Source organism: Urocitellus parryii, chromosome X, assembly GCF_045843805.1.
Source record: "Urocitellus parryii isolate mUroPar1 chromosome X, mUroPar1.hap1, whole genome shotgun sequence".
Lineage (NCBI taxonomy): Eukaryota > Metazoa > Chordata > Mammalia > Rodentia > Sciuridae > Urocitellus > Urocitellus parryii.
Window position 1 is genome coordinate 90,327,297 of NC_135547.1, and position 17,632 is coordinate 90,344,928.

The 17,632-nt window shown below is 44.5% G+C and overlaps 2 protein-coding genes across 2 annotated transcripts; one reads left to right on the forward strand and one right to left on the reverse strand.

Annotated features, from left to right (window-relative positions):
- The first annotated feature begins 3,338 nt into the window (after positions 1-3,338).
- Eras (ES cell expressed Ras) lies at positions 3,339-4,022 on the forward strand. Its single transcript, XM_026406680.1, has one exon. It carries the CDS (start codon positions 3,339-3,341, stop codon positions 4,020-4,022), a length of 684 nt encoding a protein of 227 aa, XP_026262465.1.
- A 911-nt stretch (positions 4,023-4,933) lies between these two features.
- On the reverse strand, positions 4,934-8,421 carry Pcsk1n (proprotein convertase subtilisin/kexin type 1 inhibitor). The gene is made up of 3 exons (XM_026406770.2): positions 8,308-8,421; positions 5,536-6,008; positions 4,934-5,132 (listed from the first exon to the last, which is right to left on the reverse strand). Exons 1-3 carry the CDS (start codon positions 8,419-8,421, stop codon positions 4,934-4,936), a joined length of 786 nt encoding a protein of 261 aa, XP_026262555.1.
- Between the last annotated feature and the right edge of the window lie 9,211 nt (positions 8,422-17,632).

The following is a 17,632-nucleotide window of genomic DNA, read 5'->3' on the forward strand; positions in this document are numbered from 1 at the left end:
GAGTCTAGGAAATTTATAACTTGCACACCCATCTCAAATTGGGTTCTTTCTCCCCAGACAGAATAACCCCTTCCCTACAAGTCTTTCCCTTGGGGGAAGGACCCAGCCCCCTCCAGAGCTACCAAAAAGCCACTTCACAGACTACCTGGCCCCAAAGAAATACAAAATCCCACCTTCAGGGTCAACCCCTGACATTCCCCTGCATACACAGACTCATCCCAAACGGAGGCGAGGCCATGGAGAGGTGAGGCAGGACCCTTGGTGGTGGTGGTGGCGGCGGCGGCGGCGGCGGCGGCGGCGGCGGCTGGTGGGGGGGACCTGGAGAGGCCTGGCCTCCCGCATCGTACCCCTGGAGAACCGCCTTCACGCCCAGGTGTCAGGTGCCCGAGGTTTGACCCGGGCAGTGGCTACAGCAGTGGGGGCGGTGCAGGGGTTGAGGGTGGGTGGGAGGGGGGTCGAGAGAGGGCGGCTGCGCATGCCCACTGCCCCCGCCCCTTCCCTGCTGGGGGTCGGGGAGCCTGGCCCCCAGACCATCCTGTCAGATCCGCCCGCAGCTTCCCTGCACATCGCTTCTCCAGGACACAGGTGAGCCGGCCGTCCGCGCCCCCCACCCACAGCCTCACTCTGGCCTGGGCTGGAGTCTTCCAGCGCCAGGTTAAAGGGGACCCTTCCCTGTCTGCGGTTCTTTTTCCTGGGGGAGTGAGCCTCTTGCTCCCGGCACCCAGCGCCGGTTGTGGCGCTGCAAAAGCAAGGACCTCTTCTCTGCGTAGTACGAAAAGGAGCACCTGGGCACCACCATGCAAGCTGAGCCCAAAATAGAGATGCGGGGAGGAAAACGTTTTAGGCTCATCTGTCCCCGCTCAGGGCTTTGCACCTTGCCTCACTCGGAGGAAGGAAGTAAGGAAAGTGCATGGTTGGGCGAGTTGTCCAGGTTAGTCCTGCAAGGGGGCCCTGGTACCCCAGCAGTCTCCCTCACCCAGCACGCACAGCCCCTCCGCTCACCCTCCTAGGGCAACAAGGCAAGGCGAGGCCAGGCAGCGCATCCCAGCAGCTCAAAGCAGGTGGCTCCAAGGGTCTCAAGGACCCTTTGGGGACACTCCGATGGCATTCCCTACTGCAAGTGGCTCTGTTACTTAAGCCAAAGGCTGAAAACCCATTCTGTAGCACCTCTCATGGGTCTGTGTGACCTGGGGTCAGTTCCTGTCCCTTCGCTTCTATGAGTTCGCTTTTCCTCATCTATTTGATGGGTAGGGTGACCCTAAGCTCGACCTCCCCCTAGTCGCAAAGACTAGATGAGTGTGGGCACTTCTGAGCTAACCCTGCCTCTACTGAGTGCCGCACTTAGGGGTCAGTACTGAAGCCACCAGCGCTATCTCTAAGAGGGAGAAGCTCTTCTCACACTTCCCCCACCGCTGGCCGTGGCACCCCCAGATTTCCAGCTTCTCAGGCCCCAATCTTGGAGACGGAGACGTCCTTGCCTGATCCCCTGCCTTTAAATCTCTTAAGAAAGTCAGTTCCACCACATACCTATTATATATATAATTATATATATTCATATATATATATATATAACACACACACTCACACAGGTCCAGACTGTTGACTGTTTTGAACTTCCAAGAATGTCATAGATGGAGGGACTGAAGGCAAATGGGGTTTTCAGTGGACAATACATCTTTGTTTGGGTGTGATGTAGATAGGCCCTATGCATAAATAAATTCTGAATTTTCTAAAAAAAAAAAAAGTCAGTTCCAGATTGGGCATTTAGCTCAGTTGATAGAGTGCTTGCCTCGAGTGCACAAGGCCCTGGGGTCAATCCCCAGCACCAAAAAAAAAAAAAAACAAAAAAAAAAAAAAAAAGAAAAAGAAAAAGTAAAAAACAAGTCAGTTCCATCTCAAGAGTAAACCAAAACCTGACATCTCCTCCCTACCTGTACTGGTTCTGCCACCATCTCCAGCCTCCCCACTGCTGCTGTTTACTTCCCTCCCCTCAATCTGTCCTCATGGGTTTTCTCCCTCTTTCTTTTCCCAGAGTGAACCCCCAAAGCTCCATTTTCTGCTTGTTTTTCTCATCCTGCCCCCCTCCCTTTCTGGGCAAGCACTTCCAAGCGACCATTTTCTCCACGTTCTGCATCCCTCCCCCATCTCGCCCTCCAAATCCCGAACTCCGCTAAAACTCCCAGGGAAATGTGGAGCAACCGTCCCCAAACTCTGCCCTGATTTTTAGAGAAAATTATGGTAATAGCCATCATGGTGCATTTTGAGGGAGCTTCCCAAACCGGAAGTGGAGGTTCATTCAATGAGTTAATGGTGATTTGCTATTAATAGGAACACAAATTGAGCACCTGCTGTGTGCCTATCCCCCTCTAATATGCAAGACAGTTTCCTTATTTATCATGTTTATTGCCTTGCACAGCTAGAGTCTAATGCTCCCTGGGCCAGGAGTTGGGTGTTGTTTTGTTCTGTGCCTTTTCACAATGCCTCACATACAGGAAAATCCATTAGTTAGACAATGGGACATTGAATAATAATAAAAATGCCTAACATTAATCCAGTACCTTCAGCATGGTGATCACCTACTACTGAAATACATTTTACTTTTCCTTTTACTTATTATTTATCTTATTGTTGTCAGATAACAGTGTGAAATTATAGACAGCAATATAGAATAAGACTAAAATTCTAAAGAAAATGGTTAGTAGGCTACATACTTCCCTCATTTATTTGGTTTATTCTCTTTTAGATAATAATGCCCTTTTAGAACATAAACCCCTTGAGGGTGGGGATATTCTGAACAGACTACTGCCTGACAGGCATTGACCTGGGGTGGGGTTCAATGGTACCCCAAATAAACAAAATCCTGTCCTCCCTCAGCAATGGGTAGGGACTATTGATGGGTATGGGAATTCTTTTCTGGGCAACAAAAATGTTCTAAACTTCACATGATTTTGTGAGTATGCTAAATCCATTGAACTGTACATTTTAACTGGGGGAACTTCACAGGATGTAGATTGTACCTCAGTAAAGCTATTTGGAAAATTCTGCCTTGGCACTAAGGAGTTAACCCAGTACTAGGTGAAGCCATGAGTTTGATCCTAGCACCCCCCCCAAAAAAAAAAGGAAAAATATTTCCTTCACAGAGATTCTCTCTGAGGAAGAAGGGGGGGAGACCAACATAAATAATGTATGCATATTAGGAAGTAATCAGCACACAGTAGGCACTCCAAATGTTGATTCAGTGACACCCAGATATCCCAGTGCCTCATATCCTCTGTTGTCTTTCTTCCAACTTGACAGAGCCTGCTGTTCTCTCTTCCCTGAGCTGCCTGTTTTGGGGCATGGAACTGCCAACAAAGCCTGATGTCTTTGACCTGGGCCTGGGCACATGGAACCCCAGCTCAAAGGAGAGTCGAGAGGCTTGGTCACACCGCAAGGGTGTTGGCAAACGACTGCCTGAGTACAAGGCGGTGGTGGTGGGTGCAAGTGGCGTAGGCAAGAGTGCATTGACCATCCAGATGACCCACCAGTGCTTTGTGGAAGACCACGACCCCACCATCCAAGATTCCTACTGGAAGGAGGTGGCCCTGGACCGTGGGGGCTATATTCTGAATGTGCTAGACACTGCAGGGCAGGAAACTCACAGGGCCCTGCGTGACCAGTGCTTGGCAGTTGGTGATGGTGTGCTAGGTGTCTTTGCTCTCGATGATCCTTCATCTCTGACCCAGCTGCAGCAGATATGGGCCACCTGGAGTCCTCGCCACCCCCAACCCCTAGTCCTGGTGGGCAACAAGTGTGACCTTGTGACCACCACTGGAGATGCTCATGCTGCTGCTATAGCCCTGGCTCAAAGCTGGGGAGCCCCATTCGTGGAGACCTCAGCTAAGACCCGGCAAGGTGTGGAGGAAGCCTTTTCCCTGCTCATCCAAGAGATCCAAAGGGTCCAGAAGGCCATGGCAGTGTCATGTGAGGAGAAGTCCCAGCACCAGAAGGCCATGTGCAGCTGTGGCTGCTCTGTGGCCTGAAGATATAGGTCTGGAAAGATGGCTTCTCCCACAGGCCAGGGTGATGATTCCTTTGATATGAGACACCCCCTATCAACTAGTATCATGGACACTGTTGGTGTAATGGGCATAGATGGACACACTTTAATTAACTTTCATTTGGTGAGGGTTTTTTTTTTTTTGGCAACACGGGGGTTTCTAATGTTGGCTATGTTATGTCAAATTGAGAGATTTTTGTGCAAAATTAAAATGTTCTCAGGTTTCAAAGCTGCCTCCATGCCAAGTGTTATGTGGGTGGGAGTGAGACTGGGTAGAATGATACTTGAATTATGGGAATTCTTTCATTCAAGAAATTTGGGGAAGGCCAGGCGTGGTGGCGCATGCCTGTAATCCCTGCAGCTTGGTTGGCTTAGACAGGAGGATCATCAATTCAAACCCAGCCTCAGCAACTTAAGCAACTCAGTGAGACCCTGTCTCTAAATGAAATATAAAAAAGGGCCGGGGATGTGGCTCAGTGGTTAAATGCTCCTGGGTTCAATCCCTGGTACCCAAAAAAAAAGAAATTTGGGGGAGCCCTGTGTGTACCACGCCCTGCTTTGGGTACATTGATTGCACCTCAGTGCAAACAATACACATGAAAACCGTCTTTGTATATATACTGCCACTGTTCAGTGCATAGAAGCACAGACTGAGTAGGCAGCATCTCTAAAGTGCAGGACCCAGGGAAAGAGTCCCTCTGCCCTGTCTAGGGGAAGCCCCTAGCAACTGCCAGTCACAGACAAACAACTGCTTCAGATCCTGTTTATTGTAGGGCCAGGGTGGGGATCTTGGGGTTGGAGGAGTAAGCTGCTCTCAACGTGCTGGCAGGGTGAGTCCTGTGTCCAGGTGGCTGGGGCACTCCTGGGTTCCGAGACACAGGTTGTGGGCTGAGCTCAGGGCGGCAGGAGGCGGCGCGCAGGCGCCTGGGGCTGGGGGTTCTCCAGGCGTTTCACGCGCAGCAGTGCCCCCAGTACACCCTCAGGCGGCGCCTCTGGGCCCAGATCCTGGTCTGCCGCGCGGCGGAGGCGGCGCGGGACAGCAGCCGCAGCCTCGGGCTCTGGGCTTCCAGTGAGGATCCGCCCCAGCAAGTACCTTAAGGACCAAGAGGAATGCAGTAAGCCTGTGTCCGCAATCCTCACAGCGGGACCCTGTAACCTCAGACTGCCAGATCCCTCCTCGCCCAAGGGTCCCCAGCCCAGAGCTTTTCAGGAGACAAGAGGTCCTCCCCTCCCGTACCAGAAACTATGACTTCCCGCCTCCCTCTTCTGGCAGAAAACAGGCGATCAGGGTCTCTCCCCAGGACCCGAAGTCAACCTACCATTCAATCTGTGCCCCACATTCAGGATCTCAGTTCTCCCTCCTAAGACACCAGAACCCTTGCCCATCCCCAGGATTTCGATGTTCTTGCCTCCACGGGATGAAGCGGCCCCACAGTCCCTAGTCCCCGCTCTCCCAAGAGGCTGATGACCATCCCAACCCTCCCTTTGCCCAGCACCTCAGTAGCTCCGGGTCCACATCAGGTGTCTCATCTCCAGTGTCCTCAGCATCTGGGCCAGTGGGGCCGTCGTCATAGACTGGAGGCCGGGGACGAAATGCAGCGGCGGGTGCCGGCGCGGGGACAAGCTGGGCTGCGAGGGCGGCAGGGTCAAGGCGAGCGCGAAGCAAAGCGCGGGCAAGCTGCGCGGCGGGCGCGTCGGGGTCGTCGTCCAGGCCCAGTGGGGGGTCAGAGGCACGGGGAGAGCCCCAGACGCGCAGCAGCTGCGCCAGAACTCGCGCCTGCTGATCCTCAGCCTCCTGAGCCTCGGCCCGAGCCCGCTCCTGACGCTCCGCTTCCAGCAGGTGCGCCAGCGCCCGCGCCAGCTCCTGCACCGCACCCGCCGCCTCTCCTCGGGGCACCGACCGACGGAAGCGGCGGGGAGTGCCAGCCTCAGTCATCGGCGGCGACGCTGCACTCAGGCTGCGGGGCTCCTGCAGGAAGATGAATTGGGGAGAAGATATTGTTCAGCGTCCATCAGGCCTGGGACTTCCACCCGGGGGTGGGATGGGGGTTCCGTGGACCCTTAAATATCCACCAAGCCACGAGTCCTCCCAAATACCCAAACACCTCCAAGGCCACAAGAGACCTACCAAATATCTCTAGACACACTTAAGACCACCACAGACCCCTCGACCCATTCCCAGTTCTGCTTTCCTGACTCTCAGAACTTGCCTTGGGGCGGCTGGAGACCGGATCTCATACTTTTCTAGTGGGAATTAAATTGGCAAAATAATTTTGAAGAGCAATTTGGCAACGTCAAAAAAGAAGTGTATATGCTATGACCCATTTTGCACATATACTATTGGACATGGGTTTGTGAAAGATGACAACAGCACTTTGTAATAGCATAAATGTGGAGGCTAGGCAACTTAGTGAGATTCTATTTCAAATAAAAAACAAAAAGGGCTGGGTATATTAGAACAAAGAAAAAGAAAAAGGGGGAGCTGGGTATGTTGCTCAGTGGTGGAGCTCCCCTGGGCTTAATCCTCAGAGGGGGGAGGAGAAAGGGAGGAGAAATAAAAGACCTGGAAACAACTCAATTGTCCACGGACTTATTGAGAATGCATATAGATGCATGATAGGACATAATATTATGCAGCAAAAAAAAAAAAACTAAGTGGATTATAACTACACACCTCCATACGAATGAATCTCAGCACCAAAGTAGAGCCAACTTTTCTTTTTAAAGAGGCAAGTTTGGGCTGGGGGTGTAGCTCAGTGGTATACCACTTGCCTAGCATGTGCAAGGCCTTGAGTTCAATCCCCTAGCACCCAAAAGAAAAAGAAAATAAAGAAAAAATAAAAAGGCAAGTTCCAGAATCCCGCTGCAGACTGTCTGAGAATACCAGGCACTCAAGGACTTCCTAGTGACCCCTAGTGACTACCAGGAGGCAGGTGCCCAGTTTTATTCCATTTTTATGATGTACTAAAGCAGGAAAAACTAAAAAATAAATTGTTTAGAGATATATACATATGTGATGAGCAATCAATGGACAGAAAATACACGATAATGAATGGGGGGATAAAGACACCAGGGGAGGGACACATAGGGGCTTCTATTATTGGTCATACTCTATTTCTTAAGCTGTGTCGTGGGTATGCAATGGGTTATTTTATCATTATTCTTTACAATTTTACATATATGTTAGCTATATTGTTGAATATAAAAATATTTAATAATATTAAAAATCTTCCATCCTTATTCAGACATAAAGAGCTAAAGGATGAAGCTGCTGCAAGAGCTCTTGGTTGGTGCCCACCACCCCTCAGCCCCAGGGGAATTACTCACCAGTAATCACAGTCTCCCCCACCCCACATGAACTGACAACCCTTGAGGTGTCACATTTGCAACCCAACACTGCTACATCCACATGTAAATTACAGCACACATTCACATCTACATTTGCTCATGCAGTTACACTCTCCAAGCCACACAGGTGCAAGGACATGCACCACCCTTAAAGACACAAAGCAGCAGAGACATCATGGCTCCTCTCTCCGCAATGACACAGCTCCACGAAGCAGAAAGAAACAGCCTCATGAACATTACTACAAAATCTCAGGCACTCAATTCAATAGAACCAAGATGGAATGTGCACACCAAGAGGCAGGACCCACTCCTCTGAAATAACAAAATCATGCAGACACACTCAAGCACACAGAAAACCACGCCCATAAAGCCATGCCATCACACATAAGGAATCACAAATACATACACACACGGTGTCAATGAGAAAGCAGGTCCACACACCCACAAAAAATGTCCCAGAAGCAACTCCAGTATCACACACGCTACACAATCACGCAACTCAGCAGGATCCTCAGAAGCTGTCAAACCCAAGGACACACATTCACATATTAAAACACCCCCACACCACTGTCATCACATCTCATGCACACTTGCCGATACGTGCACACCCTGCCAGAATTCTCCCTAGTGCCATGCCAGTGCCACATTCTGAGGACGGGACAACACAAGGCCTGGCCTGTTCTGCGGTGGGATGGGCAGGGTGCGGCTGCTGGCAGAGCCCAGGAAAATGCCACACGCAGAGACCCAATCTGGTCTCTAGTGTGTCATTCTGGCCTTCCCATGTACCAGCGGCTGGAGCCTGGACCACCCTTGACGATCTCCTCACATCCCTAGAGCTGGCTCAAGCAAGGATGTGGCACTGACCATCGCCCGCAGCATCCTTCTCCCCACCCCCACCCCACTCCGGACTGGGGTCGCACCTTTACCGGCCGCGCGCAAAGCGCGGGGGGCAACAGAAGAAGGCCCAGCAGCAGCAGCACCAAAAGGCCGACGCCCCCGGCCCGCGGCCCGCGGAGCAGTGGCGACCCCGCCATGCTGCCCCTGCGAGCCGGGCTCCGGACGGGCGAACTGGCTGGCAAGTGCGCAGCGCCGGGCTATGGGGCACAGCTGCGGTGCTCTGCGACTGCGCACGCCCAGGATCCAGGCCCCCTCCTGCCCACCCGGTCCTGCCACTCTACGCACGCGCATCCTCAGGGCTCTGGCAGCTTCTGTATCCCGCACATCGCCATGGAAATACCCAAGGGGCAAGGTGGAGAGCTGGAGCCTGTGCTGGCGGTTACCATGGCAGTTGGAGGGCAGTTGCTAGGGCAACAGACCATGCAGTTGACTTAGCAGACAGGGAAAATTAACTCAGTGGAGTGAAATGGGGGCTGGTCCCCACCTCTGCCTTCTTGAGGAGATGGACTTTGTTTACTGGGTAAACAGCTATGAGCTGTCTCCTGTGGGCCAGGCCTTTTACAAAGAGATGGGTTCCATCCAGGTGGAGTGACCCTGGACAGCTCAGTTCTCCATGCTCAGCCCTGACTTGCAATAAGAGTGTTTCTAGTGAATCCAATATTAGGATGACTTTTAAGGTTTAATAAGAATGATATTCAGTAGGAGCTCAAGAAATGCTCCTTTCCATCCTCTTCTTGTCTCTTCACCCGAATTTTTTAAATCTCTCCATGGCTCTCTGCATTTCTTTCTGTCTTTATACTCCCATTGCTGTCTTCTTCTCCCCATCTGTCTCTCCTTAGCTGGCTATTTTCTGTATTCATCTCTCCAACATCCTCCTGCCTCTGTCTTAATTTACTGTCAGTATATGCTTGTTTTTCTATAAATAGATACCTATATAAATTTGTGTCCATATATTGTTCCAGAAAGAATTTCAAGCCACTTAAATGATACATCAGGGGCTGGGGGTTTAGCTCAGTGTTGGGGCACGTGCTTAGTTAGCATGTGCAAGTCTCTGGGTTCAATCCTCAGCACAAAATAGAAAAGAGGGCTGGAGTTGTGGCTCAGTGATAAGCACTTGCCTGGCATTTGTGAGGCCCTGGGTTCAATCCTCAGCACTGCATATAAAAATTAATTAATTAATTAATTAATTAATTAAAAGATCCATTGACACCTAAAAACATTTTTAAAAATAGAAAAGATACATCAAAGGAAATAAGATTTTAATAAAATATATGTATATTCCATAAGAAAAAATGTTGAGAATATTGGCAGTAGTTATTTCTGGGTGGGGAGATAATCAATGATTTGTACTTTCTCCTTTATGCTTTGTTGTCTGAAAAGAATGTTACAATGAATGTTAGAATTAGATAAAACAATAAATATATTTTGTTTGGGAATTAAGACAAAATATGATGACATGGCTTAAATTATAAATAAAGAAGAGAAAGATGTGGCCATATGATTGAACATTTATCTAATCCATTGATTCTGTATTCATGTCTTCATGTCTTGGGTATCACAAACAACAGACAATGAAAATCCTTATCCACATCCCTTTATGGACCTGATGATTATACACCTAGGAATGGTATAATGGACAAACACTTATGATGGCTCCCATGCTCACCACCTTCTGGTGATCATGTCTTTGCATAATCCCCTGCTGTTGAATGTGTGCATGACCAATTGTGACTAACTGTATGTGCTCACGTGGAGGTGATTATATTAAAAAATAAGGTTGAGGGCTGGATTATAGCTCAGTTGGTAGAGTGCTTGCCTTGCATGCACAAGGCCCTGGGTTCAATCCCAAGCACCACAAAAAAGTAAAATTAAATTAAATTTAAAAATCAAGAAAGGATTAGATGTTCCTCTAGACTACTGGCCCTGGCTGTGTGTGGTGGTGCACACCTATAATCCCAGAGGCTTGGGAGTCTGAGACAGGAGGACTGCAAGTTCAAAGCCAGCCTCAGCAACTGAGAGGCACTAAGCAACTCAGTGAGACCCTGTCTCTAAATAAAATACAAAATAGGGCCGGGGATGTGACTAAGTGGTTAAGTGCCCCTGAGTTCAATCCCCCATACCAAAAAAAAAAAAATTAAATTAAATTAAAAATAAGGTTAAAATAAGGGGACTTATACTCCCTTGCCGGTTTTGATAAAGCACGTGGCCACTACGGGAAACCTAAGTAGGAAAGACTAGAGGCTGGCCTCTAGGAGCTGAGATGGCCTCCATCTGACATCCACCTAGACTGAAGCCCTCAATTCTATTACTGCAAGAAACTGAATTCTGCTTCTAAGTGGATCCTTTCCCAAGTCAAGCCTCAGATGACACAGGAGCCCTAGTTAACATCTTGATTTCAGCTTGTGAGACCCTGAGCAGAAAACCCAGCTAACTCATACCTTGGTTCCTGACCACAAAAACTGAGATGTTTGTTGTATGTACTGTATATTTTGTGATGCTGGTGATATAACCCAGGGCCTTCAGCATGCTAGTACTCTACCACTGAGCCAAATCCTAGCCGAGAAGGTTGTTTAAAGCTTTAGGATTTGTGTTAATATTGTCATATAACTACAGAAAACTAGTCTAAATAATCCTCTCTGAAGAAAAGGTTAAAACTCCATTGAAATGTATAAAACATTATATGAATAAATGAAAACACATTTCAAGACTATTAAATATTATGAAAAAAATTGAGGCTGGGCATGAATATATAATCCCAGCAAATCGGAGGCTGAGTCAGGAGAATTGCAATTTCAAAGCCAGCCTCAGAAACTTAGCTAGGCCCTAAGCAACTTAAAAAGACCCTGTGGCAAATTTTAAAAAATAAATAAATAAAAATGGCTGGGGATGTGGTTCAGTGGTTAAGCATACCTATGTTTAATCCCTAGGACCAAAAAAAAAAAAAAAAGATTTTGAGACAAGGTCATGATATGCTATCCAGGCTGGCCCCAAATTCAAGGACTCCTCTTGTTTCAGCCTCCCAAAGCTAAGACTATAGGTACACAAAACTGTGCCTGATAACATTATGAAGATTTAATTTCTTTTCAAATTAATATATAACTTCAATACATGCTCAATTTAAATGCTTGATGAATATTTTAAGGTTAATAAAATTTATTTTAAAATCTATATAAGAGTCCACACAAAAGTTTTTACATGAATGTTCAAAGCACCACTATAAATAATAGCCAAAAAGGGGAAGCAACCCAAATATCCATGAATTAATAAATGTAAAAAAATGAGGCTGGGCACAATGGCACATGTCTGTAATTTCAGCAACTTGGGAGCCTGAGGCAGGAGAATCACAAGTTCTAGGGGAGTCTTAGCAACTTAGACACTGTCTTAAAACAAAATAGCAAAAAGGGCTGGGGATGTAGCTCACTAGTAGAATTCATGCCTAGCATGCATAAGACCCTGAGTTCAATTCCAAGTATTACAAAAACAGAAACAAAACAAAGTGAGGTATAGCCATACAATGGAATATCACTTGGTCATAAAAAGGGATAAAGTACTAATATATGCTACAACATGGATGATCCTTGGAAACATACTTAAAGAAGACAAACACAGCCAGGTGCCATGGCATATGCCTGTAATCCCAGCAGTTCAGGAGGCTGAGGCAGGAGGATAGAGTGTTCAAAGCCAGCCTCAGCAAAAAGTGAGGTGCTAAGCAACTCAGTGAGACTGTATCTCTAAATAAAATACAAAATAGGGCTGGGGATGTGGCTCAGTGGTCAAGTGCCCCTGAGTTCAATCTCTGGTACAAAAAAGAAGAAGGAGGAGGAGGAGGAGGAGGAGGAGGAGGAGGAGGAGGAGGAGGAGGAGAACACAAAAAGCCACACATGGCATGATTCTATTTATGTGAAATGTCCAGAATAAGCAAATCCATAGAGATAGAAATTTGATTAGTGGTTGCCAGGATTTGGTAGGGGAGGGAAATACAATGAAGAATGACTGCTGATGAGCTCAGGGTTGTTTTGAGATGATGAAAATGTTCTGGTTAGATACTGGTGATAGCTGTACAACTTCATAAATATGCTAAAAAGCATAATATTGCATACGTTAAAATGTTGAACTTTAGCTGGGCACAGTAGCATATACCTGTAATTCCAGTGACTTGGGAGGCTAAGGCAGGAGGTCCACAGGTTCAAAGCCAGCCTCAGCAAGTCAGCAAGGCCCTAAGCAACTCAGTGAGAGCCTGTCTCTAAATAAAATACAAAATAGGGCTGGGGATGTGGCTCAGTGATTGAGTGCCCCTGAGTTCAATCCCTGGTAACTTCCCCCCCCCCAAAAAAAAATAGACCCTGTATCAAACAAAAAAATTAAAAAGCATTGGGAATGCTACCCAGTGGTTAAGCATCCCTGGGTTAAATATCTGGTACAAAAAAAAAATGTTGCACTTTATGTAGATTATTTAGATCTCAATAATTACATAAATATATACATAAAACTACCATTTAACCCACCTATCACACTCCTTAGTCTATACCCAAAGGACTTAAAATTAGCATACTATAGTAATGCAGCCACATCATTGTTTATAGCAGCTCAATTCACAATAGCTAAATTGTGGAACCAACCTAAATGCCCTTCAATAGATGAATGGATAAAGAAACTGTGGTATATACACACACGGTTGAATATTACTCAGCATTAAAAAAAAGAATAAAATTATGGTATTTGCAGGTAAATGCATCCAGTTGGAGAATATCATGCTAAGTGAAATAAGCCAATCCCAAGAAACCAAAGGCCAAATGTTCTCTCTGATAAGTGGATTCTGATCCATAATGGGGGGGGGCATGGGAAAAATGGAGGAACTTTGATTGGGCAAAGGGGAGGGAGGGGACAGGAGGGGACATGAGGGCAGAAAAGATGGAATGAGATGAACATCATTAACCTAGGTACATGTATGACTACATATATAGTGCAACGCTACATCATGTACAACTAGAGAAATGAAAAGTTGTGCTGCAATTGTTTATGATGAATCAAAATGCATTCTACTTTCATATATATCTAATTAAAATTAATTAATTAATTTGAAATTAAAAAATAAAAAGGGAAAAATAAATAAATACATAAAGTTATATTGGAAAACAGTCATGTTCATCCATCCAAAGACAGTGTATAGCTATTTTCATCCTACAAAGCAAAGTTGAGTAGTGTAAACAGAAAAGAGAGGGCCTAGGGGCTGGGGTTATGGCTCAGTGGTAGAGTGCTCCCTCACACTTGTGAGACCCTGGGTTCGATCCTCAGCACCACATAAAAATAAACAAAATAAAGATATTGTACCCATTAAAAAAAGGAGAGGGCCTATAAAGCTTAAGAAAATGTTTACTAGGGGTCTGGGGCAATAGCTCAGTGGCAGAGCGCTTGCCTAGCATGTGCAAAGCACTGGGTTTGACTCTCAGCACTACATATAAATTATTAAATAAATAAAGGTCCATCAACAACCAAAAAAATATTTTTAAATGTTTATTATCTGGATATTTAGGGATAAAGTCTCCAACTTCTTGTTATGACTAATGAAATGTTCTGTGTATATATTCATGACAATACTTTTCTCAGGAAGCTATAATGGAAATATCACTAATAATTAAAAGAGATCATTTTCCTCAGTGACAATTCTTTTTTTTTTAATTTTTTTTAGTTGTTGATAGACCTTTATTTATTTATATGTGGTGCTGAGAATCAAACCCAGTGCCTCACTCATACCAGGCAAATACTCTATTGCTGAGCCCCAGCACCAGCCCATCAGTGACAATTCTTACAGGGATGGCTAGGAAGGGAAGAGATTTTTACCTGTTGTAATTATTGCTGTATTCCCAAATCATACTAGGAGATAAATATTTTTGAATGAATGAACATACACATGGATTGTTGTTTACTATCTGTAATGATTAATCAGATATAAGAAATCTATACTAAATTCTTATTTCCTGTAGATGTGTATATTTTATGACATTATAGGAAGAGTACATATATTAATATTTTATACAACTATATTAATATTTTATACACAAATCTTTGAAATGTCACTTATTAAAGTGTAGTTTGCTTAAAGTGAAGAACAAAAAATACATGTACATAAAAGAATGAAGGTATGTGAATAGCTAACTCAATTCTGAAAAAAGGTAGATTTTTTACTTTATGTTTCAGGATCAAAAAGGCAGATGTTGGGACTTGGGTTATAGCTCAGTGGTAGATCATTTGCCTTGCTCCGAAACTCGGTACCACATAAAAATAAATAAATAAAGATATTGTGACCATCTACAACTAAAAAAACAATATTTTTTAAAAAAAGGTAGATGTTAGGAAAAGTAGAGGGAAATAAGCCGATTCCTACCTCACATAATATACAAACAACTCCAGGTCAGTTAAAGACCTTAATGTAAGCCAGGCATGGTGGCACATGCCTATAGTCCCAGTGGCTCAGGAGACTGAGATAAGATCAAGAGTTCAAAGCCAGCTTCAGCAAAGCAAGGGGCAAAGCAACTCAGTGAGACCCTGTGTCCAAATAAAATACAAAAACAGGGACACGGGATGTGGCTCAGTGGTTAACCATCCCTGAGTTCAATCTCAGGTACCCTCCCTCTCCCAAAAAAATACCCTTCATGTAAAAGGACAAAAATACAAATCAGTAGACTAAAATATACTATGTAATCTAAGAATGGGGAAGGAGTTCTCGGACAAAACTTTTTGTTTCTTGGTAGTTAACCACTGAGACACATCCCCACAATGTTTTATTTATTTTTTATTTTTATTTATTTATTTATGTATTTATTTATTTTGAGATAGGGTCTCAGTAAATTGCTAAGACTGGCTTTGAACTTAGAATTCTCCTGCCTTAGCCTCTGGGGCTTCTGGGATTACAGGCATGTGTCACCATGCCTGGCTCAAACAAAACTTTAAAAGCAGCAATCACAAAAAGAATGTCCGTGACAAGCCAGGTATGGTGGCACATGCCTGTAATCCCAGTGGTTCAGGAGGCTGAGGCAGGAGGATCATGAGTTCAAAGCCAGCCTCAGCAATGGTGAGGTGCTAAGCAGTGAGGCCCTGTCTCTAAATAAAATACAAAATAGGGATGGGGATGTGGCTCAGTGGTTGAGTGCCCCTGAGTTCAATTCCTGGTACCAAAAAAAAAAAAAAAAGAATGTGGGTGACAATGCATCAAAATTTATGATTTCTGGGCTGGGAACATTGATAGAGTGCTTACTTACCTAGCATACAGGAGGACTCTCTATTCAATTGCCAATATTGCAAAAAATTCATGATTTCTGTTTTTTGTTCCTATTATGCATCTAAAAACAAACAAAAAATTATGACTTCTGTTTAACGAAAAGATCTCATACAGTAAGTTCACAGACATACCAAGATGGAAAATGACATATGCTTATGTCTGAAATGACAAGATGTTAAAAAAAAACAGATTATAAAAGCTTTGTACTTTCAGAAATCAATAAGAGAAATATGGGAACCCTTTTGTATATGTTTAGTTAAATTTTATTTTCCTGCAACCAAAATTTCTCCCATTTCCTTTCAGAGGGAACATAACCACCTTTCTTTCTTTCTTTTGTACAGGAGATTGAACCCAGGGGCACTTAACCACTAAACCATATCCTCATCCCCTTTTTTTGAGTGTCCCTGAGTGCAATCCTTGGTACCAAAAAAAAAAAAAAAAGAAAAGAAAGAAAGAAAAGAAAAGAAAAAAGATATCCTTTATTAGAAGCATGATGAAATAAAAAGGAAGTCCTTAATTCTAAGGTCAAAGAAGATCTTTTCGCATGAAACTAGACTCTTTAACATTAAGTATTTTCTTGTTGTTTGTGGTACTGGGGATGGAACCCAGGGTACTCTACTAGTCCTTTTTATTTTTTTCTTTTGAGACAAAGCCTCACTAATGTGCCCAGGGCTAGCAATTTTGTAATCCTCCCACTTCAGCCTCCAGAGTCACTGGAATTACAGATGTGGGCCATCCCACTGGGCTCATGTTTTGAAAGTGTAGTCATAACTTTTAGATTTGTTACCTATGTGTATGTTTATATTTATATGTATCACTAACTACATTTGCAATTATGTTAATAAATTCTCTACTGGGGCAGAGCTTTTGCTTGGGATGTACAAATCTCTGGTTCAATTCCCAGCACTGAAAAAAAATAATCTCTACTAAAAGTTATTATGATAAATAATGTAAACAATTGTACAATGGAGTAAAGTTAGAATTTGGATTTTTCAAAAATATATATTTTTTAGTTGTCAATGGATTTTTTGAAATTTATTTATATGTGATGCTGAGAATTGAACCCAGTGCTAGACACATGCTAGGCAAGCACTCTACCTACCATTGAGCCACAACCCCAGCCCAGAAATACATAATTTTAATATGTTAAAACATTAATGGATACAAAATTTCTGCAAAAAAATGGAGAGCTATAACATATCATGGATTATTTACATGTTATAAAATTCAAAGGAAAGCCACATTCCAACTAAAACATTTTTAAGGAGCTGACATACTTTTGAAAAAAAATACACCACATATCAGTGAAAGGTTAATAGCTTTTTTTTTTCTGGGGATCAAACCCAGAGCCTTGTGCATACAAGGCAAGCATTCTACCAACTGAGCTATATCCTAAGTCCTAGTAATGGCTTTTTTAGTAGACAAAGCTGAGAAAAATGGCTCATTATATGATAAAAAATAAAACTTGGTCTCACATACAAAGGTACATATCAAATAGTTTAAAGGTGATGTTCAATCATTACCAACTAGTAGAGCCTGGCATTAACCAGTAAGAACCAGCACTTGACCACTCAGAACAGTGGCCAGCCAGTATACCAGAGTGTCCTAGCTGAACCAAGCTGAAGTCAGCAGCCTCAATGTGAAAGGAAAAGAAATGAGCTAACATAAGAAAATGAAAATATCTTAACTAATTTTATTTATTTATTTATTTATTTTTGTGGTACTGGGGATTGAACCCAGGGCCTTGTGCCTACAAGACAAGCACTTTACCAACTGAGCTACTACTCCAGCCCCTTAAGTATTTTATTTTATTTCTTTTTTTAAATTTTTTTTTTATTTTTTAGTTCTCGGTGGACACAACATCTTTGTTGGTATGTGGTGCTGAGGATCGAACCCGGGCCGCACGCATGCCAGGCGAGCGCGCTTGAGCCACATCCCCAGCCCTTATTTTATTTCTTAATATTTATTTTTTTCGTTATAGGTCAACACAATACCTTTATTTTTATTTTTATGTGCTGCTGAGGATCGAAGCCAGAGCCTCACACATGGTAGGCAAGTGCTCTACCTCT